Source organism: Lipophrys pholis (assembly GCF_963383615.2).
Source record: "Lipophrys pholis genome assembly, chromosome: 14".
In the NCBI taxonomy this organism is placed as follows: Eukaryota; Metazoa; Chordata; class Actinopteri; order Blenniiformes; family Blenniidae; genus Lipophrys; species Lipophrys pholis.
In genome coordinates, this window is record NC_137633.1 from 19,746,522 (window position 1) to 19,772,617 (window position 26,096).

Here is a 26,096-nt window from a genome sequence, read left to right on the forward strand (position 1 = left end):
GTGTGTGTGTGTGTGTGTGTGTGTGTGTGTGTGTGTGTGTGTGTGTGTGTGTGTGTGTGTGTGTGTGTGTGTGTGTGTGTGTGTGTGTGTGTGAGTGACAAGCCCGACAGCAGCACGGCCGCCCACTCACAGACGAGCTGGGTGAATCTTAATTGTGTAACGTCCATTGACGAGTCGGCACAATGCTGCTGAGAGCGCGGAGGCGCACCGAGCCGAGCAGAGCGATGCGATGCTCCCAGTGAGGCGGACACCGATGGACAGCCTCGTACAGCCGCTCGTCGCCCAGTACCTCGCCATGGGATGCCAAGCAAAAGAAAACGAAAGTGTAGCCACGGACGAGAAGGGGAAAGACGATGCGTAAGTAGCGCAAGACCTTATTTTTACGCACGAGTTTTTGGATGAAGTGTTGGCGCGAGCGTGCTTTGTTTTTTTTTTTTTGGAGTCATTTTGCGAGTGTTAATAACACGAAACAAGCGGGTGTGTCACAATTTGCTCCAAAACTGACCTGTTGCTTTTGAAGTGTATTTTTCTGTGCGCAGGTTTATGAACTCAAAATTAAGCGCAAAATTCCATGTTTTGTTCAGTGGTCACTGAGCAGTTCAAAGTGGATGTCCGCAATCAATCGGTATTTCCCTAAGTTAAAGGAAGGAAATGAGAACAATGAAGAGCACAGTGGCGGGGTGGGGGGGGGGGGGGGGGGGGGGGGTTAAGCACAAACAACTGCTCCAATCTTTGGTTCACACTATGCAAACCATGTTCTGTACAGCCGCATGAAGTCAAGGTTTAATGTTTGTCATGTACCATCAAACAATATCTACATGACAAATAGAGCAAGCCATCCTACCCCCCCTCACTGTTTCTTTAGGAGAGCGACCACAGGATGCACGCCCAGGTCCAGGGTTTCTCCTCCGGGCCGGCCTCACCGGTTCCACAAGCCCAGCCCGGCTCAGACCGCCACCAGCAAACCGGTCATGTCTCTGGGACACCTGACCAAAGGGGCGAGCTGGGAGGAGCTCATCCAGGCCTGTCTGCAGTCCTTCGGTAAGTCTCACCTGCCTCCTCGCCAAAGTGGAGATCTTTACCTTTTGGCTGCGTGACGATGGTTGAATTCATTTTCTGTCATTGCAAAGTTGACATATACAAAAACTTTTCTCCAGTAACGAGTGCAAAATAAACAGGCTCGTGTCTTGCCTTGATAAACTTCAGTGTAAAGAAGTAGAACATTCTAAATAGATGAAACGTGTTTCCCCGAAACCAGAGGTGTCAAACAAAAAGTTGAGTCACAGCAGTGACACAACAGCACAATAACTCCTAACTGCTGTATGTCAGATTTATTCGAGTAGCTTCTGAAAAAGTCCACTTTTAAAGCCTTTTCCACTGTGAAATCCCTGAAAAAAAAAACCACGATCTGAAATCACTACCTGCACTTTAGAATCACTTGTGACTCATTTTGTTAAAAAAAAAAAAAAAAAGGCTGTACTTTCTCATAACAAATGTTTGCTGCAGCTTTTTGCAACATGTTTTAACTTGCACTCATTAAATAACAGGGATGCTAAATGCTGTTTCCCTGGCGAGGCATCACTGATCTATGAGGGTCTCGGTTTTAGGGTCTAACATTTTGATATCTACTTGTACTGAAATCCTGCATCATTAGTTATTAATTAGCTATGAATTATCATGCCTCATGTTTCACACCCTAAAAATGTCCCTGGATTCTTTCTGCAACACTCTAAACAAGTTTGGACGGGCCTTTGACTAAAGCAGGGAGAGAAAGATGTCTTTTCTCAACACATTTGTTTTTGTTCGGCGGTGGATTTTGTGGTTTGAAGATCAAATTCTTATCACAGCTGTGGAAAAACCACTTTGGGGAAAGGGCCTTTCTTTTTTCTTTTTTTTTTTTGCATTCTGCACTATATCTGATACAGCAGCATTTCACTTGATTCAAGGAATATAGAGGGTTTGTTTGAATTAAAAGAAGGAAAAGGCAGAGCAGCGGTTATGTAGGCTGTGGTTGGATCAATCAAGCAAAGACCATTGGCTCCATCAAGTTGTCTGGAGTGCTCTCAGAGTTATGGTGATTGCGTCTGTGAAGAGACAAGCTTTCAAATTGCCGTTGCCTGGTTACGCAATGCAGCAACAGCAGCGGAGAGAAGTGTTACAATGAGCTGAAAAGTACGTTTATCAGTGGAGAGGTAAAAGCAAGCGCTAATGACAGCCCACCTCCATTTCCCTGATCACGAAGGAAACGGTCTCGGGAAAAAAATTAGAAATGGCAAGTGGAGTGAAGGAACCCTTCGCCGCACCTGCTTGGACATGCTTTTTACTGCCACTATGCAAGAGCAGAGGTTTGTGCGCATGCGCGGCAGAATGTAATCTGCCAGTACAATAGCGGGGAGACCTTGAACAGCTCCTCTTGATGAATTGAAGCCCTGCACTGCTCGTCCTGGCTCACATCAGAGCTGAACCCCCCGAGGTCCGCCAGTCCTGCTACCCTTTTTTTTTTTTTTTTTCTTTCTTTCTTTTTTCAAAAGTGAGCGTGCACGTAAGAGCTATTTGAAGGATTACCTGATGGCGGCTTCAAGCCTGGCTGAGCTGAAAGGTCAGCTCCCCGAACGGTCGCCCCTCAGATGCTGACCAACCTTTGAAATGCTATGAGGTGCGGATCAATACCTGTTGACATCATCACTCTCTGCAGAGCTGAGCTCCACGCGCGCAACACGCCCATGTTCTTTACTCCAGTAGAAATGCAGTTTGGATGAAAAACAAGCTCAAACTCTTTTTCCAAATCTCTACCTGAAGATACCACAGTCACGATACGTTGATTTCTGTGCCGGGTTGCAGGTACGACAACAGAAATCAGCGAGCGAGCTGAAGCCTGTCCCGTCTTGTAAATCTCGTACAGTAACGTCTGAGCGACCTCCTCACATCAGGCTGCTTCGGGGCCGACTAACACCCACTGACATCCTGGTCCTTGTTAGAGCTGTCCAGACCTGCTGGCTGTCAGTTATCGAACCCCCCCCCCCCCCCCCCCACACACACACACACACACACACACACAAAACATCCCATCAAATTTTCATCAGGCTTCTCCTTTAATAATTCAATGACATGTCAGAAGTCTTCAAACCTCATTATGTGACAAACCATCAGAAGATTTGTATAAAGCTTCACCTGGTAGTTACAAGTCAAAGTTATATACTTAAAGGTAAACACAGGCTGGAAAGCTTTAGGAAACGCAGCTGAACTCGAGTGAAACTGTACAAAAACGGCCTCCCTAATGCACAAAAGTACCATTAACAAAGTGTCACACACTGCATCGTCACATATATAATACATCAGAGCAGAGTTTTTGCAACCATGTAAAAGTGATGGCAAAATCAGTGTTACTACAAAACCAGGAGCAACGGCAAATAAACTTTATATCAAATTTAAAATGAAAAGCATGAGAAGACTTGTGCTTTCAAGTGCATAATACTGCATATAATGTGGAAAAAACCAACCATTTGACCAAAAGTCACCATGTCTGAGGGTAAGAGTAGGGCAGATGGGTTCGGGTTTTGGTTTCAGCTGAGTGAGAGCGGGATGATAATTACACGTTTTGAAAACTCAGACATTAATGTATGCACTTACTCATTATAAACTTTTAGATGCATTTATTGATTTCAATGTTCAAGATTTAGTTTATCCCTTTGAATGAATGATCATTCGTTTTGAATATAAAGGAAAGTGTGATCATTGTGTATAAAACATACCAACATGTTCAAAAGCCACCACTTTAGAGCTTTAGTTTAACGCAGTAAAAAGGTACGTGTGAAATATTTTTTACATTAGTCTTCTGAAAAAACACATTTAAAGCAACTTGAACTGTGTTTTCCATAAATTAATACCCCTGGATTGAAATACAAAAACCTGCCCTGTTAAGTGAAATGTTAGGTTTTTCCTCAGAGTATACATATTCTATATACAAATTTATCTTTTTCTTGTTTCTTTCATCTATTTCCCACTATTCCAGTTATTTCCGCTTCAGTTATGAACTACTTCTGTCTCCGGTTAGGAAAGGTGTGCTCTGAAGAATGATTACATACAATGTTATTGGTAAAGTTGGGGATCACGGAGGATTTTGTGATAACTATCTTCCTGCGTCCTCTGAAACAAAGGCCCCCGTCCAATCTGATAGCCTCTGTCCAAACAGGGAAGAGTGACGCGCAGCTTTGTGATGAGCGTCTGAGATAACCCTCCAACTAGGCCGTGCGCCGCGCGCCCTCGGCAGCGTTCATCTCCGTGTAGCGCTGTGTGTTTCCAGTGTTTCCAGCCTTCCTTATTTTCCAGTCACCAGCAAACAGTCCGGGGGGGATTTCCTCTTGTAATTAACCCTGCACCGGGAGGGTTAGTGGTTGGAAAGTTGTGAAAAAAAATAAAGGAGCATGGTGCAATTGTTTGCTGATGCAGAGTCACGGCCGTGCTGTTGTTTTTACTCTAGTATAATGCATAGAAGTAAATACAGTATGCCTCTAACGGCACCGAATCCTCATTATCTTTTCCATTAAGAAAGCTGGACGTTGCTTCACCTCTTTCAGTCTCTTAACGACTGACAGCCGGGGTCGCAGACACTCACCGGCTCTGGATGGCGGAGTCTGCGTGCAGCAAACACAAACACACCCCGTGCAGGATATGAGGGCAGGATTAGTCAGCTGCAGTAGGAGTGGCGAGTTGCTTACAGATAACAAAGATTGGAAAAACATGTTGCCATGGCATCTGAGGTATTTCCAAGGTGATCCGGTTTAAAACCGGGCCCTCGCTCGCCTGGTTGTCCTTGGCGGTGTCGAGATGCTGGTAGAGCTGGAAGGGAAACAATAAGCAGCTGGAGAAAATCACAAATGCTGTTCTCTAACCTTTTCGCTGCAGCGTGCTCGGGTTCCGCACACTACGGGGGGAAGAAGCAGGCTTCCCACCGAGTATAAATAATGTTTTCAAAGCCGCGATTAAACACTCTTCCCCTTTATGTCGACCGCTAATTCACTGCCTGCTGCAGCGGGTTGAAGTTTCGCCCAAGACAAGCGCGATTCTGCTTTTCTGTTGAGTACGCAAGGGGGGGGGGGTTCCGTAATTACAGGTCAGAAGTGGAGCAGTGACATGATGTAATGTTTTGTATGCAGGTATTCCACATTGTAGTTGAGTTTTCCCTCACTGTGTTGGTGTGAAGATGACAGCCGCAGCTCAGTCAGGATAAGGTGGCGTGGTCACAAAGGGAGGAAGTCAGACTCATGTGAGGGGGGGGAAAGGAAGCAGCAAAGGTGGTGAGACGATCAGACTGCAACGGTTCACACAAGCAGAGGAAAAGTGAAATGTTTAGAAGCCGAGGTCTGTGTATAGCATAACCATTACGCCGTACGTGTGCAGCAGATTAGTCCGTCACCTGTTTGATTAACATGGAAACGTCGTTTCATTTGATGAGCTTCACTTTCTTTATTCTGAAGCTCTCATTTCAACGGGTTTACATTTTGTAATCTTTCCTTAGTCTTTTATTTGATTTTTTTTTTGAAATTGTATTCACTGTTTTTGCCCTTGAGTTTTACAAAAGTATATCTCATTACTTTAAAATCTGTGTAAAACACTCTTTTGTGCAATTTACAATAATAACAAAAAGCGTAATAAAGACGTGAATAACATATTTAACCCAACATTTTTCAGAAAGTCTTTAAATTGGATAAAGTTCTCGCTGAATTCATATAAAAGATTAGTTACATTCCTCCGAGCCCCGTTGTTGTATTGCCCTACTATATAATACAAAAAGCACCCTATATATGACTTAATGGAAGCGTTGAAGATGTGTTTGAAAACTCGCACTACCTTGAGGAGTGCACGTAGATCCTCATGTAGGTTTTCCACAGTTTATGTCATATATTTCTTTAAGTTAAAGTCAAGTTGACTGGGGGAACAACAAAAGGTTCCCAGAGAAAGAGGGCAAACCTCACCATGAAGAAATATATAAGTTACCAAATATGGTCAGGAGGTTAATTATGTAGGGCAATAAATGACATTAAAAAGAAAAAACAGATGCATTAATGATACTGTCCCGATATATTTATGTGTTATTAAGGGGAGAGGTGCTAATACCAGTCTGAAGCTGATTTGTTGATCATTAGTGTCATTAAATTTACTTGATCTTTTTTGATTTGACTCATTTACATTAACAAACAGAAGTTCAGTCGACCTGTGACGGAAAATTGAAACAGGGAAGAATGAATATCAGTTGGTGTTGTGGCTATTCTGGAGGATTTCCTTCATCTCGGTGCTTCACAGTCTCAAAGTTTCACACAAACTTTACATGCTCACTATTTTCCAGCTGGTTGGTCTCATGCCGATGGTCCAGGGAATCACCAGTTAACCCGCGTTTCTCCTGTTTACGTCACTGACATTAACCCATCTGGGCTTCAAATCAATATTAGGACTCCCTATTTTATCAAGATGAAATTGATGTTGAACATATTGATGTGATTTCTGTTGATGTCAAGCATTTTGAAGCTGCTTTGCCTGGCTTATCCTCACGTCAATATCCTCCGTCTGTTTACGTCCTGCATCAGTTTCAGAGTACATCTGCAAGTTGCAATAAGTTGATATAATATCCTCTGTAAATGGAAAAAGGACAATAACAAAATAGAACTCATCTCACAATTTTCTGCATATATCTTATTATGCACATATTAATTGAACTCAACTAAATAGTTAGTTTTTATCACTCATATACAATAAATCCGTTAATGGGGCATTACTTAATCCAGATCTTTTCATTGTAACACAGCATTAGTTACTCTACCGTGGTAGTCATCTTTTATAGTAGAAAGTGATTTAATGTGACTGTGTTTACCCCAATTGGACTTTTATAGAAATTTGCTTGTTCAAATGAAAATTATGATATGCATTTCATTTGTTAATGCTTTGCTGGATTGATCTATGGTTTCTTAATCATATTGCTCCATGTAAAAAAAAGAATATCTTAAACATCCACACATCAACTGTTTTTTCAACTTATATACAGTATGGCTGAGATAGGGCTAGTAGCCTACAGATAATCAAATTCGGCTAAATATATGTCAATAGAAGTGAATTTTGGATAACAAATTATGACACAATTACCATTTATTGAAAATCAAATATGGAGTTCCACAAGGCTCCATACTGGTCCCACTACTATTTAAAATCCACATGCTTCCACTGGCACAGATTCTCGGTTAAAAAAGAATAATTGCCATAACAGTGTAGATGACAGATCGGTTTTTCACCAGGAGAGTACAGCTTATCTAAAGAGGGACTATATAGAACAGGTCCACACGTAGATTAAACTGAAGTAGTCGTTTTTGGAGCTCAAAAGAATAGCAAAAAAATCTGTGCTCGACTTTAGTCTGTGAGAATTAAGAAGCAGCTACAAAGTCAGAAACCTTGGTGTGTTCATGGACTCTGACCAGAGGTTGAGCTCTATTATCACAACTGTACAAAAACATTACTAAAGATGGCAAGAATGATAGTGATGCAGATGTGAAAATACTACTGATTTTAATGTTTTAGGCCCTTTATATGATACATATCTTACAAATCGCCCAGACATTGCAGATTGTTTCGATCAAAGACGTTTCCTTTGCCCAGAGTCTGAACCAAACCTAAAGAAGCTGCTTTCAGTGGAGCAATTTTATCTGGAACAATCTCTTGGAAAGCTTCTCCACCTTGAAGCAGGAGACTTTCCTAAAGTTCATCATTTACTCTTTCATTCACTTATTTGGCATTTATGTATATAGTCTAACTTAAACATTTAATCATGGCTTTATTTTTAGATTTTTTTTTGTCTTTTTTCCACATTTCACTTCTGCATTTGTCGCTGGATTCATGTTTGTCAATTGATTTGAGTGGAACCAAAACCAATCTGTTAAAACATTTCCACACACGGTTGTTTTTCTCTGACCAAATATGCACTTTATTTTTTCTTCTACAAATCGACACTGACTACAAATCTAGAAAGCACTGTTGCACGAAAGAGTGATATTAATCTGTTTATGAATTTGCCAAACAAGCTCAGTAACAAGGTTGGAACTGGCATGTGATTTCAGTTTGGAGAAACTTTTTGTTATATACGTTGTCATAATTAATATTCTCGACTCCCTGTTTTGTTCCCTTTCTTATAAAAAGAAGTAAAGTTGATGCAAAGACAATAAAGTTTGTTTTGCATTTCTATTTCCTTATCATTTGCAGAAATATTTTCATTTGAGGTGTTTTTTTTGTTCAGACAACATAAGTTAAATGAGTAAGATCATTGCAATGTTACCAAAATGAACCTTAAAAATTAAGTTGTCTTGCATTGTTTTAATTTACAACCCAATAAACTCATTTAATTGTCACAGTTGTAATGTAATCAAATACATACTTAAACTAAACGACAAGCAAGGACATCAAAAGCCAAAATCAGCCATATGATGGCTGTTTAATGCAATGCTGTTTGTTCTACATGTATTAGTTAGACCTATGACGGTAGATTCTGCTCTGATGACGGGGGGGGGAATCTCCTATAATCAATGCAGGTTTTATTTTAAATGCTGAAGCGTCACAAGGAACAAGAGTAAATCCAACTTGTTGTTTTGTTTTGTCCCCCCCCCCTCCACAGATGCAGATGGTTGTGTACGTGGGAGCAGCCACCTGTTGAACATCACCCTGACCATGCACCGTCTGCTCCTCTCCTCCAGCGATCTGCTGGACAAACTCATCACTCTATATCCTCCGACTGCTTTCCGAACGCGGCCGTGTGATTCCGACGATGCGCCGGTCGAGCTGCGAGCCTAACGTGGGATCGGATCACGAGCTGGACTGTGTGTGTGTCTGTGTGTGTGTGCTGCTTTCGCTCGGTTGTCAACGGCAACGCACACAGTCTCGCTCGTACTTGGCTCGCAGCGCGGCCCGGAGCTGTCATGGTAGAATGTGATAGGCGACTGGCCGTACTTGTTTACTCCTGCTGTCAGTCTCTGCGGGCCGTTTTCACAGCATTTAACCGTTCTCGTGTGGAACTCTGACGGCTCGGCGCTTTGTGTGTCACACAACAAGGAGTCTGTATCTGGTGTCTTTCAAAATGCTTTTAATTTTCCCTACTTCACTCTGGGGGGAAAATAAATAAATAAAAGCTTGCTTTTAGTTTTTTTTTTTGTTTTTTTTATATATCTATATATTTTTTTTTTTTATGTCTTGCAACTTGAGTGGATGGCCTATAATGTATCCTCCATTCAGGAAGCAGCCGTGGCGTCACAAAGCCCCTCCAGAGGCGCTCATTGGCCCGACTGGCAGCCTTCTGGGCTTCAGGTGTTAATTACTTCTACCTCTTTCATGCACAAGTCCTCTTCAACTATATATAAACACAGACCCTCCGTTGCTTAAAGAGGCCCCTGCTCACATAAGCTAACGTCACTGCGCTTTGCCCCCCCCCCCCCCTCCCCGGCGCTATTTTTAACCCTCTCGATGTCACAGCCAAAAGGATGCATCAAATGTATTCAGCGTGGGGGTTCGTATCGGGGAAGAGACACCGGGGCCATTAACAGTCTTCGCCACAGTCTGGCCTTGGGATTGCGTGGGCTGTTCTTCTGCTCCCATGACGCAACGAGCCCTTTTTATGTGCATCACTTCAGGCTGATTTCTGCTAGTTGAGAGCCATATTGTCCGCCTGTCGATAAAAGATCCCGTGTACGATATGGAAATGCTTTTGTGAGCGACGTGTGGCAAAACAAGACGCCGAACAGCTTCGTCTTCGGAGTCCAGCGGCCAAAACAATGCACACGCACGGCTGTGAACAGTGATTGTGTGTTTTCCTTTGTACATTTTGTTCTGCACTTACCTCTGTATGCCAGAGTGATTCATCTGGTGATGCTCATCAGAGTTTTGCTTCATGCACTCGCTGCCTCCCACATCACCAAATGTCACTTGTGTTTGCCTTTTCAGTTCAGTTGCTGTAGTTTTTTTTTGTTTTGTTTTTTTCATTAATGAGGAAGACTGCAGTAAAATCCAACATATGTTCGTGCAACAACCTGTCATGTCTCCTTGACTACAGTTTTTACATTCAAAGTAGCAATGGACAGTGAGCAGACGTCAGAGTGCCAGAGGATCTGCTATCTCATCAGGTCAGTGTAACAAATGTTCAGACACTAATTCTCCTGGTGCGGCGGCGATCACTCACTATAGTGCGCTCTCCGACCTCCAGGCACTGGATCCAGGAATTCTGGGTGATGTTCCGGTTGCACCACAGCTTGTCGGACAGCCTGGACGACTTCCGCGATCTGATCCGAGAGCAGGGACAGGAGCATCTCTGCTCCCTGCTCGAGACCAAGTGGATGTAAGTGTTGTTCTCTGACCAGCTGGCCAACCGAGACACAAGTCCTACACCACTCTCAGTTATTGTGAAAAAGTACTGCAAGCAGTCACGACCAAAACATACAAACTCTGAGCTGAGAACAATGTAACTTCTGAGGTTGTTTCAGGATGGAGGTTTTCAAAAATCGGGAAGTCTAAAGTCTGTAAAAGCGGCGTCTAACCACTTCTTGACTCCTAAAACAATTTTGGAAAAAACCCCACAGGCTCAAGAACAACATGCAAGCATCACACATGAGCTTTTCTAAAGTAGTGCTCAACAGGAAACATGAATTAGAAGGTTTATAAACATAAACTTTTAGCAACAAGGTTTGAACAAGGAAATGGTTTGTTGCGAGGTGACGGTGCAAACCACTGCATCGTACATCATAGGAAGTCGAATCTTTTATCAAAAGCAGAGAAAAGGATTTAGACACATTTTGGGATTCATACATTTGGAAACGTATTCATCTATGATCGTATGCCAATTCAAGAAATGCATAAAAACTGTATAATTACCAATATTCTTTGAACAATTGCATAGTATCTATGACTGATTGTATTTTCAGAATTTTCTTTTTATTAATTTGTATTTTTAATAATAAGGTTTGTGACCGTTAACATGGACTTTTAAATCTGATACAGATTTGACTTATTTCTGAAATTTTTGCGTGGATTTTTGAAAATGTTTGCTCCACTTATAGATAACTTCTCTGCAGCCGTTCCGATGTGTGTGTCAGTTTCAGCCATGAGTGTAGAGATAGTGTGTATAGACTACGTAGACTACCAGCCACCATGAGCCATTTAGAAGCATGCTTTTAATTACATTACAAATACTTTTGTATATAAATTCATTTGTAAACTGTTTTTCATTTTGTTTTATACATGAAAACAAGATGTTGCGGCCTCTCAGGTGCGTTTACATGTCCTGATAATCTGATTACAAAATACAGTAGTTTTCTATTTCTGGCCCTCAGACTGAGAGCAGAGCATCCTGTACTTTGTAGTTTTGTCTGTCGCTGTCATGAAAAGTGTTGCGCAAGACTTTGTGATCGCCGACCTCTTACTACACAAGGCTTTTTTTTCTTTTCTTTTTAAATGGAAAAAAAAACAACTGCTCAGAATTGTATTCGATAAGTAGATTTTTACTTTAGAATGTTATACCGTCATTCTCTTAACCTTTACTTTGCACAGCCATCTCAATTGTTTGTATAACTTGAATATAACACAATGTTTTGTAACTTTGGGGCACTTTTAAAAACATTTCTGAATATAGAAAAGGCATACAATAGTCAATAACAGCTAATCGGAGATCATATCTTGTTTGTAGAACTCATCGGGACTGGTCCTGGAAGGCCAGTCAGAAAATAATAGCAAACTCCAGCAAAAAGAGGAAGGTTTCTCTTCTCTTCGACCACTTGGAGCCCATCGAGTTAGCAGAACATCTCACCTTCCTGGAGTTTAAGTCCTTCTGCAGAATATCGGTGAGCGGAAACACACAAGTTTATGTTTTTTCTTTTTTAACCCTTTAGGGTACCGTTGGTTTTGTGTCATTGAGAATTATTTGTTTTTAGGTCGGGGGGCTCAGAGGCCACGTTCAGCCTAGTTTCATTTTGAGTGAACTGGTAAAATAGTGCAATAATCAGAGGTGGAAAGTAACTAATTACATTTACTCTTGTTCCTGTAATTGAATAGTTTTTTGGTGTACTTCTACTTTTTTCGTATTTGTACATATTTAATCAATAAATTAATGGATGAAGAGAATGTCACTGTATATTTATGTGTTTAACAACATGGATGACTGAAAATAAGCATTTTCTTTTACGCCAACTGTTAATGGGTGAGGCTTTTATTTTGACATGTCCTAATAGGGTGGCAGCGGGAGACTAAACACACGACACTTTGCACTCACGGTTGCAACATTATAATGAGCAAACTAAACCAACTCACTAACTAAACTTAACTAAACCACAACAACACAACACAATCACTAACAACACTCCCACACAAACATATCCCACAATACTGGCATTTAAAGACACAACAACCCAAACTCCCATGGTGCATTGCAGCACAACAGTTCAGTCCTTGCAATGGGGCTCGGCGATCGATACACTTCTATTTGACAGGTTGAGCAGTTTCATATCAAAAACTGTCTCAGTTTGGTCTCAGAAACATGCTGAAGGTACCTGACAGTACAGGTTGCTTTTTTTGGGGTATTTCAGGGGAAGTTACTGCATTTCTGACTGTCAAACATTTTGAGTTCTTGAGTTACAGTTTCACCATTTGAGTTATAAAGTTGTTCTTTTCATTAAGAACAATTACTTTGAGATTTATGTCCCATTGTCTTTCTTGCGCTCCTCAGGAGACACCATCCCCACGCTGTCAAAAAAGTAACTTTTACTCTGAGTACATTTTATATCAGCGAGTTTTTACTTTTACTCGAATACATTTTTAGAATGATAATTTGTACTTGAGTACTTGATTCTAATTTTATCAAAGTAATTGTACTTTGACTTCAATAGAATATTTTAGTACTCTTTCCACCTCTGGCCATAATAACGTTTAAAGTTACACTAAATGTTTGTATTTTCACAAAACTAAACAATTACTACCAAAAATGACTACAATCTCAACACAAAGCCAATCTAAATGAAACCTTCTGGTGAAAAATACAAGAAATACTGTTGCATTCTGAGTGTTTTTACAAGCTCACCCTGACAGCATGGCTTTGAGGCGAGTTTGCCATCTTTCACAGCAGCGTCGACGATATCTCAGCTCGGGTCTCAGTGTTGTGTTGTGTCCGCGACTCTTCACAAATTAGTTTTTAATGAAAAAAAATTTAAAGATCAATTTTTATAAATTTTATTTTTTTTTTTTATTTGCTTGGTGGTTTGGCCGGATTGGAGCCTCTGGCAGGCTGGTTTTGGTCCACTGGCCTCATGTTTGACACCCCTGCTTTCGAATTTTAAAGAATCCAGGTTCATTTAAAGACTCCAGCTTCAGTTCAAAATGTTATAATAGTTTTATTTCAATGAGTTCAGGTTAATTTTAAAGATTTTTATTTGAGTTTTTAAGCTACACTTTGGGTTTCTCGTACAAATAGTCTCAGTCTCTCTAAAGGATTCCATATATAAGTTAAAGTTTTAGTTGACTTCTAAAACAAGTCTAGTTTCAGGAGTCTGGATCTTGTGTCTATTTAAAAAAAAAAAATCCTGTGCAGGTTTCAAATAATCCAGTTTACCCTATAAAAACTGCTGCATAGATGATATTGAACGCGCATGCGTGTATCTACTAACACTCATTCTTTTCTACTCTATTCTAGTCTATTATATTCTATTCTATTCATGTCTTTAAATATGTTCCTTGTTCGTGATTGAATCGATTTTGAATACGTTAAATGGCTGAATATGTCTTTAATTAGCAACCTTTAATAAAATGTATTTGCTGTGTTCTACCTTAAACTTTGATCTTTGACAAATCATTTTCCATATAGCTTTATTCTTCTTCTTTTTTTGCAAAATTACATTATAATCAATCACACGATATAGAATACACAAACAAACAAACAAACATACAAAGACTGAACCAGTATGTACTTGTGTAAAAAGTAGCCTATAATATAACAATTTTGTCCAGTCTGAATGTAATAAAGCCAACACAATAATATTTTTCTAATAATATAATAAAAAAGTAAAAGATGTTTCACAACCATAATTCAGTGAGTTGTAGTGGCTGAATCTTCAAATATAACAACTTTTAATATTCATACTGCCCTAAACCTGCAAAAAAGTTATTTCGAATAAATCTATTTTTATTTGCACATTATTACATTATTGGCGTCAGTTATTACATTTTAAAAGATGTTTTTATGCTACTTCAATCACGTAATAACTTTTTAGATTATCATAATGACAATAGATCCAATATATTACTCCACTATTAGCAAGTTATTTGCATCATTACATTGAAAAAGACCAAAATTCACACATTATGGGCAATTACTATGTTATTAGCTATTATTACGTTATTGGCTGCAGTTATTACATTATAAAATTATCTTTTTAATGCTACTACAACCAAGTAATAACTAATTAGAATATTTGCTAAATGTTTTTTTTTTTTGTTTTTTTACAATGAATCCAATATCTTATTGCACTTATTGGTTTTATTAAGTTAGATTCTGTTATTGGCTATTTTTACATTATTGATTTCACACACCCTCAAAGCAGGCACTATCTATTTGCATGAGCATGTAGTATAACACACGTTCTGAAGAATCTTAATAAATCTGGTCTTTTTGTAAAGACTCGATGTGTCTGTTAAAGGTTAAAACGTCATATTTCTACTCCAAGTCTGGTTTAAAACATGATTTTCTCAATGCATTTTCTTTGAGAGAATTTCAAATGGTTGAGGCACTTTCTCGTTGAGTAAAGAAAAAATGCACCAGGTATCTCCTCCCTGCAGGAAATGTCTGACACTTTCCGTGCGGCGGTTCACGCTCCTTCCTCTCTGCTCCGTCCTCCAGTTCGGAGACTATCAGAACTACATCCGCAGCTGCTGCATGAAGGACATCCCCGTCATGGAGCGTTCCATCGCCCTGTGCAATGGCATCTCCCAGTGGGTTCAGCTCATGGTGCTGAGCCGGCCGACCGCTCAGCTGAGAGCTGAAGTTTTCACAAAGTTTATCCACGTGGCACAGGTAGTGGTTAACTCTACACCCCCCCCACACAACACCACCACCACGACTCACACACTGTTCCTGGTAGAGGGAGGGGAAATAAAAAAAAACACATTTCCTCTCGGCTTGCTTGTACGTGCTATTGTTCACACACCTTATCTCAGTAATGACAGTGCGACTATTGTTACAGGCCCGGCTGCACTATACATGCTGCATAATTGGCAGTTGCATAATGCAGATGATGGTCAAAGTATGAAGTGAATGAATGCAGGCTAATGGTGGACGCAAGCGGACCACACTTTGTGGAAGTGGAAGTCGGGGGATAGGGGGGGAGAGAGAAATGACTGGCGAGTGCAGTCGCCGGTCAGACCGGGCTTGTTAAAACCAGTCGAGTGAGAAGTGATACGCCGGCTGCAGACTTGTACTCTGGAGGACCTCTTGCACTGTAACACTAATGCACCAGTCTGCTGCCGCTCACTGCTGTCACCCTCCAAACCCACGGGTGTGGAAACAAATTTCACACCATAATGCTCCAGTGACAGCATGAATTAAGAGCTGAAAAGAGAGGGAGAAGCACTTTTCAAAAAAGAGCCCAGATATTGGAGCGCGGCAAGAAGAAAGCGAACAATATAAGTGGCTTATGCAACGGCAGAGTTGTGGATTATATAACCAGGGATACCGGGAACATGCTTAATTGTGCGTGTCCGTACGCATGTGCAAGTAAATGTACTGATGTTTTCTGTCCCCCCGCCTCCCCCAAACAGAGTCTGCACCTTATGCACAACTATAACACTTTAATGGCGGTGGTGGGAGGGCTTTGTCACAGCTCCATCTCCAGGCTGAAAGACACCACCTCACATGTACCCAACGAGGTCACCAAGGTAAACCAGCTCCTCCACATGCATCCGTAACACTTCAATACAGAGCGCGCACAAGCACTTACATTTGGGGACGATTACCGTCCTTAGAATTACTTTAAAAAGTCTATTTCTATTACAATATGTTAATTTAATGGCTGTAGCAATGCTTCAGTGAAATAAAACTAGAAACGTTTCAGATAACCGACATTCACATTGCTGGTATGACCGATAACCGATAACCGATAACCGATAATAATTTGACTGTGATGAAAAAAAACGTAATGTAAGAATAGTAATACAATGTGAATATATATATTTTAACATGAGAGTCAACAGAAAAACAGACGTTATGTTAATTTGTTGATATCTTAGCATCGATCGTCACTAATTTCAGTTGTTTATTTTCATGTTTCTGGTCACTTTTCAGTGGGTTTTTGGTTCTAAATATTTGCGACTAATGTTTAAATAATGAAGTGAAGTGAAACCCGCTGTCAACACAAGCTGTTTCGTTTTGGAAATGACCAGATTAACCCTTTTTGTGTTGGACGTTCTCACGTGGCTCCACCTCTTCAAATCTGATACGGCTGATTGTGGAAACAAAAGTTTTGTCTAGAAGGGATGTGAATCTTTGTGGGCGAAATCAGAGGTCAACAAAGTGTAAATTTTAATAATCTTTAATTCCATCACCCATCGGTGCATAATTTGGCTTTTTACATTCTTCTTTCATCGAAACAAAGTGTCAAACACGTTTCAGTTCTTCTGCCAAATACAGCAGTTTCATCTTGACTCACCCATACTTGTAAAATAGTGTTATGATCATCTTTAAATATAAACTTTTTAAGTTTTTATTTGTTGTGAGTATACAAGAGTATGCAAGACAAAAATGTCTGTATTTTCCTAAAAACAAACAATTACTATTGAAAGTGACAACAATTTCAACACAAAACCAATTTTCATTCAACCTTTTTGTGCAAAATACAGTAAAATGTCCAAATGAACTTCTCCTATAGCTGCTGCATTATGCATGTTTGATCATGATCTCAGTGTTATGTTGTGTCTGCCACTAAAAACTGATTTATTATTTACTTGGTGGTTTGGCCGGATTGGAGCCTCTTGCAGGCCGGCTTTGGCCCACGGGCCTTATGTTTGACACCTCTGATCTAAACCTTTTTAGAACATGTTAAAGTAATTTGAGACTGACATGTTCAACACACTTCACTATGTCATTTACTTTTTTTTTTTAAAACATTTGTGAGTTTTTTGGTTTGATAAAACGTTCTTCGGAAAGTGTAAAACTGATCAAAATTACACTTTATTTTGTACCTAACTGTGAAAAGAAAACTTCTAAATATGGTAAACTTCTCACTCTGTGTCTTCAAAAAGCTTTCACAGCCCCGTTGTCTCTTCCTAATCATCACATGGTGCTTTAAAAAAATGAAAAACGTGTTTCATCAGAAAAGTGATGTTCTGTAATTAACATTTATGAAAGACAAAAGCGCGATCAACCCTGTGAAGGGTTCAAGGATCTCGGGACTGAGATCTACTTGCATCCGTATCAACTACGTACATCAAATTGAAAATGTCCTCATTGCCAACTCTCCCTTCGCCGTGCAGGTGTTGAACGAGATGACGGACCTGCTGTCCTCCTGCAGGAACTTTGACAACTACAGACAGGCGTACAACAAGTGCGGCGGTTTCAAAATCCCCATCCTGGGCGTGCACCTCAAAGACCTGATCTCGGTCAACGAGGCCATGTCGGACTACGTGGAGGACAACAAAGTGAACGTCCAGAAGCTGCAGGCGCTCTACACGCACATCAACGAGCTGATCCAGCTGCAGCAGATCCCGCCCAGACTGGACGCCAACAAGGACCTGGTTCACCTGCTGACGGTAGAGAAACCGGCCGTCGGCCATATTAACGCGGCCCCGTGTGATTCACCGCGTTGTGCCGGACGCAAAACGGGAATGCAAATGAGAGCGTTGCGGCGCGCGGTTTGTCTGCTCCTGTGTGGGTGTGATGAGAGTCCATGATCCATGAGTGTGTGGGTGACAAACTGAATGTGAATGAGAGTGAGTTCAGATTGCTGCATTGTCGTGTTATCTCTGCACGCCGTTTTAATCGTACTTGAACGGCAGAATGCCCATGAAGAGATAATGGTTACCCTGCAACCTCCATTTGCCCTCATCAAAAACATTTTTCAAGGAGAAATATCTCTCCATCGCTCTCTCTCTCTCTCTCTCTCTCTCTCGCTCTCTCGCTCTCTCTCTCTCTCTGCCTCTGCTGACATGTTGTCTCTCTGTCCATACAGCTGTCCTTGGACCTTTACTACACGGAGGATGACATTTACGAACTGTCGTATGCACGGGAACCCAAGAACTGTAAAGCGCCCGTGAGTGATGATGACAACTTGAAATTATCGCCTGTTGACCAGCTGGAATTAAGAACCTTTAGTCTGATACTTTGAGAAAAAAAAAAACACTTTCTCACATGTCTGCTCTGTTAATAACAAGCTTTAGAAAAAAAGAAAGTATTAAAAAAAGTCCAAAAAAAACATTATTTAGTACTCCCATATTATCAATTTGCTCTTATGCAACATCGTGAGACGCTCCAATAATATGTGGATATTACATGAAATCTAAAAGAAAATGCCTTCTTTTTTTTAAATATTTTAAATCAGCGGTGTCAAACATAAGGGCCATGGGCCAAAACCGGCCTCTCGAGAGGCTTCAATTCGGCCAAACCACCGAGCAAATGGTAACAATGGTTTGAACAAATTTCATTAGCGGAGCGGACACAACACTGAACCGAGATATCGAAAGACAGCGAACGAGCATTCGCCTCAACGTCATGCTGTCAGGGTGAGACTGTAACACCATCATGCATAATGCAACAGCTATAGGAGACTTTTTTTGTACATTTCACTGTATTTTGCTCCAGAAGGTTGTAATTATTTTATTTTAAGCAAATATTTTTGTGAAAATCTAGGACATTTTTGCAGATACTCTGCACTGCAACAAAAAGCATTTTTAAAGTTTAGATTTAAAGGTTATAATGGCACCGTTTCACTGGTCCAGCCCACTCGAGATGAAATAGAGATGTTTGATACTGTTTCTCACTTATTTTCAAGTTTCAAGTTTGTCATATGCACATTAGACACATGTTGGTATGTATAATGAAATTGTAAAAAAAAAAAAACAGAACATAAAAAAAGCATGTGTAAGTGTATGTATATATGATTATACCGTATTCTTGCTTATTTGATTAGAAATCGCTAAATATATTTTATTATTAATACAATGCATTTATAGGTTATTTACCTTAAAACTCAAAGATACAGCAGAGAATAGAATAGATTTGAATAGAATAGCATTTATTGTCATTGTTAAAAACAAAACTGAAGTGTAGTGCAGTCCGTGCAAGTGCCACATTATATATATATACTTTATATGAGAGGTACGAAATTTAAGAGATCAATACAATGCATAAAAACTGCGTGTGCCACAGGATAAGAACAGTATAAACAAAACGAAGTAGGAGGTGTGAAAGAGAACAATGAAATGCATAAAAAAACAAAACATATTATATATATATATATATATATATATTTTTTTTTTATTTTATTTATTTTATTTATTTTATTTATTTTATTTATTTTATTTATTTTATTTATTTATTTATTTATTTATTTAATTTGTTTATTTTTTATTTTAATTTAAACACACTCAGACAACATAAACGGTCAGTTGTTGTACTTCTCGTATCAGTTGTAACGAACTCTTCAATTTGATTATGGCCATGAAGTAAAAGCTCTTTGTCAAATATTAGAAACATGTGAAGCTCAGAACAAAAACAAAGAACACGTGTTCACAGATATTTAAACATTAAACTAAACTTTCAGACTTTTTTTTTGGTTTATATGGGGAAAAAACAACATCTTGTACACCATGTGCTTATTGACATGGATGGATGGACGGATGGATGGATGGACGGATGGATGGATGGACGTCACAGAATTTGATCCAGTGAAATGAACTTTTAGGCTCTGTTCCTGTCCCTTCAGCCGGCCACGCCCTCCAGACCTCCGGTGTGTGTGGACTGGGCCTCCGGAGTGGCTCCCAAACCGGATCCTCGGACCATCAGCAAGCACGTGCAGCGGATGGTGGACGTGAGTGCTTCCACCATGAAACCTCCGCACGGATTCTCACTAACGCCGTTGCATAACCACCGTCGCCATTGTTCGCCGTCAGTCAAACAACAAAGCCGTTTCCACTCTTTTGTCTCCCCGCAGTCCGTGTTCAAGAACTACGATCACGACGAGAACGGTTTCATTTCCCAAGAGGAGTTTGAGAAAATCGCCGCCAGCTTTCCTTTCTCCTTCTGTGTCATGGACAAAGAGAAGTGAGTGTTTGACGGGTCACGCACTCCCCTCGTTTCTGACTCCAGCGCAGAGGAAGCAGAAAGTATTTGTAGCGACGAGCGTAGCAACAGGAAGCAGAAAATAGCTGCAGCAGCCGCCACAAAGAGCAGCAGAGTGAGCAGACATGGGGCCACGGGTATATCGGGGGGAGACTTCATGAACCTACACAAATAACAAAACATCCACGGCGAAACACCGTCGCCACTCCCAGTTGACTGTGTCCCTGTTGTGGTTGACCAGGGAAGGCCACGTGAGCAGGGAGGAGATCACGGCCTATTTCATGCGAGCCAGTGTCATCTGCTCCAAACTGGGCCTCGGGTTCGTCCACAACTTCCAAGAAACCACCTACATGAAACCCACCTTCTGCGACAACTGCTCGGGATTCGTAAGTCTCAGCCATACAGCAGCAACGACAAGCAGATTATAAATACTCTCAGTACGCTAATAATACTGCCGTCATGCAACTTCTCTTAAAGGACCTCATATAAAATATAAGATTTTATTAAAGATTGAATTACAATAAATAGGAAAGTGCTCTAATTGGATTATTTTAAGATATTTTTAATTTGGATTTTGAAAGCTGGCCGTCTCTGATGAGGGGGGTCTCGTGCTTTAAAGACCGAAACACCCCCTGATTCAAAGGGACACTACAGGTGACGTGCCCCAAAATGTACATCCTTCCTATAAAATACAAAATAACATCACGTCTCTTGTTTAATGACACTAAACCCAGACTGATTAAAAAAAAAAGTAACAAAAACTGTTTGATTATTTCGTCTTCCGTCAGCAATTTGAATTAATATAAAACCTTAAGTGAAGATTGGCATGTAAAATGTCATTTTTGTGTGCTTTGAAAGTGAAACACTTCATAGATATAAATAGAATAGATTGACTCCTATTGACAGTTCAACACACTTACACAACTAAAATGTAACTAAAACGTTGTGTAGTTTTTGAGACTATCATTGCAATAATAACTAAAGACATCTGATAAAACACAGTATAAGGCTTTAACATATAATCATTGTAATTTTGCTCATACTTGAGTATATATTTTGCGCCATGTTACTATTATTGAAATCGTATTGTTTCTGGCTACGCTCAAAATTTCATTAATACTTAAATTTTCCAGTCTGCTTTTTTGTGGCCAAACAACAAAAGAAATGCATTTTTTATTTTTTTTTAATCACTTTTGATTATTTAATGTTATAGACCTTATAGTTTATGTATTTCATAGATTAACTTCTTGAAATGCTTCTCATTGTGTCCGCAACATCTAAATGGTTAAAAACTGATAAGTAGTTGATGAAACTGTAGCCATACAGATCTGTACTATTTTTCTGTTTAACGTGAATTTATTTGATTGATTCTGATTGTAACCCGTGGATCAGTAACACCCGAGGCTTCTTGTAAATGAATTCTGTTTGTTCATTTTACAGTAAATCTACAGTTTTACTGTATCTTTAACAGCAGTTTTCACTTCTCTTTTCACCTCTGCTGAAGTTTCAACCCTCTGTTTGATGTTCTTCTTGTTATGTGAGCCTATTTTCATTTTCTCTTCACAGTTGTGGGGCGTCATCAAGCAGGGCTACCGGTGCCGGGGTAAATAAAGTTTTGTTGCTCAGAAATGAGGGAGAGCTGCTCTGTCTTGTGGGGCGCAGGTGAAATAAACTGTGGTTTCTCTGAGTTGCATATTGCCGGCTGAACATTGCAGCAGTCTGTGCTCAGAACCGCAGGTTGTTGTTCCCCCCTCCTCCCCCGTCCTGCAGAGGTTTGCTGGCTTCCACCGCGTGCAAAAGGTGCATCTGACTTGTTTCTCTGTGCAGACTGCGGGATGAACTGCCACAAGCTGTGCAAGGATCAGGTGGCGTTCGAGTGCAAGAAGAACGGCAAAGTGTCCAGCGCCACAGACAGCCCGACGCCCAGCTCCACGCCGGGCTCCACGCCCGTCACCGCGGCCACCTCGGACGGTGGGTTAGCCTTCATCCTGCTCTGAACCCAACGACACGTGGGCCTCATCACACAGTCACCTGCAGCATCCATACAATATTTCACTCACTTCAGAGCTGTGACATGCGCCCTCTGCTGGCAGAGAGGGTCAAAGCAACGTGCACAGTAAAAAAAAAAGAAAATAACTCATCTGTACTTTACCTGAGTAATCTCTTTGACTTTTTTATGACTTTTAACCCTCACATTTCCACAAATATGCTTCTTACATTCTCAAAACTGCCCTTTTTAACCTCTCCTGAAGTAAATGTTTACCTAAAACACTTATGAAACTGTATATTTTATTAAATATGTAAACTTAGAACTATAATACATGCCCCTTTTTGATATACTCCTCTTAAAGTTTCTCAATCTAATGAATCCATGGTAACAAATGCAGCTTTACATACAACATACTGGTTAATTGTTTTAGACACTTCCTCCCTTCATCTTCATCAGATCAGTCCTCAACTAAAAGGGTTAAACACTACTTTTACCAGTCTTTTTACACTAGTATCTGTAGTACACTGATACGCCTCGTAATCCCTGCCTGCGCACAAAAATCCAGAATTGACAGGATTTCCCTTCATGCGAGGCAGCTGCAGTAAAACATCTTCTCTGAGGGGAAGTTTTCATTTACAGAAACACTCTATCAGCCCACCAGCTGCTAAAAAGCCACTAAAAACAGACTGAAGAACTAATTATAGCGTCTTGCTGTGAGATTTCTATAGAAATGGTCTCCGAATGAGTCTTCCTGAAGTTATAGTTCCTCAAATAGTTGATGTTGTTTTTTTTTTTAATCACACGTTGAACTAAGTTGTTTTGTGCTCAGTCATTGTTTCTAGCAAATTTGTTCTTTTTATACTATATCGTCAGCAGAGGCAGGTTGAACGCCGGAAGTGACATTATCTTAATAAGGTGATGTCATTCTTTCTAAAAAAAAAAGAAGAAAGAAGTGTCACATCCACCTCTAAAAGGAGAAACCGTTGCGAATTGATCACAAACAAAGGTGGAAAGAGGATTTAAATTTTATTCAGTCACAGCTACTGTTAGATAGAACAGTATAGAATAGAATAGAATAGAAAATATTTTAATTATCCCAAACATTCTTTATGCCATTAATTGTGCTCCATAGCAAATCAGCGTGCAAAAACATCAAGTGAAAGTGGAAAAGCATTTATTTACCTTTGTGAAAATATGTAAACAAGTATGGAGGTGACAAGTGAAGTAGGTTTGCATTGTGTCCATGTTACTTGAGCATGAATCGATTTCATCATAAAAGTTTTGTATGCTGTATTGTATTTGTAATCTGTTACTTCCAACTCTCATCATACCTAAAAGTACAAAGTTTTAAAGTAAAAGTTGATATTTGGCTGATCTAAGTATTAGAATTTCATTATAGAGTGGAAAACGCATGAATGTGCTTTATAGGCAGAGGCCATGAAAAACGTGGGAAACTAATATGCAAACTCAATAATCAAGAGGACAGATAATAAAGTATACAGAATACACAGGTGTTGTAAAAAGTCAGTGCAATGACATACTTGGAGGAAAATCCCGTCTAATAATTATAGAAATGTGCATTTATGTAGGTTGTTAAATGGAACATTTTCCATGTGTATTTGGAGAAACACAAACTTCTCAAAAGATCCATTAAAATAATTCTTATAAAACATCCAACAAATCCATTATTCATCCCAGTGAAATGTAATGACTTCATGCTCTTTGAAGCTCATGAAGGAATCTTAAAAGGAAACAACCAGGAAACATGAATGAAAAGAGAAAGTCATTAAAGTCTAAAAACAGTACAGACATCATCCAAATATAAAGATTCAGAGCAAAATTGGAACTCTGAACAACGAAATGAATCATTTCATGTATAAGTCAAGTAAAAAAAAAAGAGAAAAACACAACAAAAGTATATCATTTATGAAATACTCATAATAGGTCTGTCAGAAATGACATGGAAGTAATACAAGTAAAGTGATTAAAATATTCACATCATTTAGTCCAGTGGTCCACAGCCTCATAACACATTATATGTGATATATGTGCAGTTTCTCTGTTATATCCTGTAACGATGAGTTCCTTTTCTTAATGATTGATTCACCTCTAATTTTGTCACTTGCTTCTATAACACCATATTCTATATAACTGTCTTGGTACATTGTTTTTCTTTCTTTTGAGATGCATCTTACTCGTCACTTTTTTTCTCCTGTTGCTTACTTTACAAAGCTCACCTCTGTGGAGATTGGAGACACTTTGAACTGTTTACATTCGATTCGATTCGATTAGAAACCTTTATTGTCCTACAATGTCAACATTTGCATTGTTACAGCAGCCAAGATTAAATAATATGAAACAAAAAAGTATGTGAAAACAATAACAGTAAAAATATCAAATCAGACATTTACTGTGATGTCGTGGTTTTATATGTTATGTGTTTATTTAAAAAAAATAAAATAAAAAATTTAAATTGATGAAGCACTTTTAATGTAAGTCAATGTGTGACTAGATACTGATGATATCGGTGTCCACAGGTTCAGAGGACTGCCCCTTCCCCTGCCTGTCAGATGACAGTAAAGACTGGACCTCCGTCCCTCCACTCGCCGCCCACTCGAGGCCTCAGAGGGTCCACAGCAGCACCCAGACCGACAGCCCTCAGCTGTGCCCCAGCGCCGAGGTGAACCCCCCACAGCCTTCCCTTCTGATCCCCGCGCCGCCGCCGCCCCTCGCCTCGTGCCCCAGCCCGGTGCCCCGGAGGAAACAGCGGCACTGCGTCAAGTGGGAGAACCGAGCGTCTGTGGTGCAAAAGCCCAAAGACCCCGAAGAGGACAGCAAGCCCACCTACGAGATGCTGGAGTCGGTGAGTATCGCACCCGCCGTGTCCAACACCACGCGGGGACACCTGGCGCTGACGCAACGTCTCCTCCGCAGGACAACCAGAGTCTGCAGAGAGGCAACGAGACACTACGCAGGAAGCTGAAGGAGGCGGAGCGGGAGGTGGAGATCCTAAAGACACTACTGAAGAGGCATGCTCTCCATCCTGTGGAGGAGGACTCCTCCTCATAGACTGACACACACACACACACACACACTCCGTCCTCTCCAGGGAGACCGCTGCTGCCCCCACATGGAAACATGTAGTTTTATTTGCCATGAGAAGCTGCGTTTTGTTGTGTTTTACCAGTGTAATGAGACCCAGACGACTCATCATCACATCACACACGTGGTTCCCAACCTGCGAGGTCGTCAAAGTTGGATTTGCACGTTGAAGAAACCGACTAGATTACGTATTGCAGATGTACAGAATCGCACATTGCTCCTGTGTGTTGAGATCGGGAGTTTCCACCAGTGTTTGGCTGTAATATTTGGTAATGATCATATCAAAGAAGGAAGGTTGGGAACCAGCACACATATCAGACCAATGGATTACACAAATTTCAATGTGAAAAAGTCACTAATAATGAGTTTAAGAACATTTCTAAAGTGTGCAAATATCATTTAAAAACATCCTTGATGCAGCAACAACAGTACATCCATGATCTTTTTGGGGGGCAAAATTATCGTATTAAATTTAGTAAGCGATAACATTAACTCTAAACCGTGTGGCGGTGCAGTGGTTAACCTCACACGCCTCACAGCAAGAAGGTCGCAGGTTTAAATACCAGTTGGGCCTTTCTGTGTGGAGTTTGCATGTTCTCCAATTATGTGCATGGGTTTCCTCCCAAAAACAGGCATGTGAGGTTAATTGGTGACCCTGAATTGCCCCTA

General features: G+C 40.3%; 1 protein-coding gene across 1 annotated transcript; it reads left to right on the top strand.

Moving 5' to 3' along the window:
- Positions 1-25,848, top strand: LOC308120105 (RAS guanyl-releasing protein 1-like). Its single transcript, XM_080480513.1, has 17 exons — positions 1-357; positions 866-1,041; positions 8,654-8,759; positions 10,089-10,151; positions 10,232-10,363; positions 11,708-11,861; positions 14,906-15,079; positions 15,823-15,939; positions 17,533-17,808; positions 18,228-18,308; positions 19,980-20,084; positions 20,208-20,317; positions 20,577-20,721; positions 21,902-21,938; positions 22,163-22,306; positions 24,863-25,188; positions 25,260-25,848. The coding sequence occupies exons 1-17, from the start codon at positions 230-232 to the stop codon at positions 25,392-25,394; spliced, it is 2,409 nt and encodes an 802-aa protein (XP_080336639.1). The 5' UTR covers positions 1-229; the 3' UTR covers positions 25,395-25,848.
- Positions 25,849-26,096: the final 248 nt, after the last annotated feature.

Coding starts and splice junctions, on each gene's coding strand:
- LOC308120105 (XM_080480513.1), top strand. CDS start 230: ATGCTCCCAGTGAGGCGGACACCGATGGACAGCCTCGTACAGCCGCTC. Junction 358..865: donor GAGAAGGGGAAAGACGATGC/GTAAGTAGCGCA, acceptor CTGTTTCTTTAG/GAGAGCGACCACAGGATGCA. Junction 21,939..22,162: donor GCAGGGCTACCGGTGCCGGG/GTAAATAAAGTT, acceptor TTCTCTGTGCAG/ACTGCGGGATGAACTGCCAC.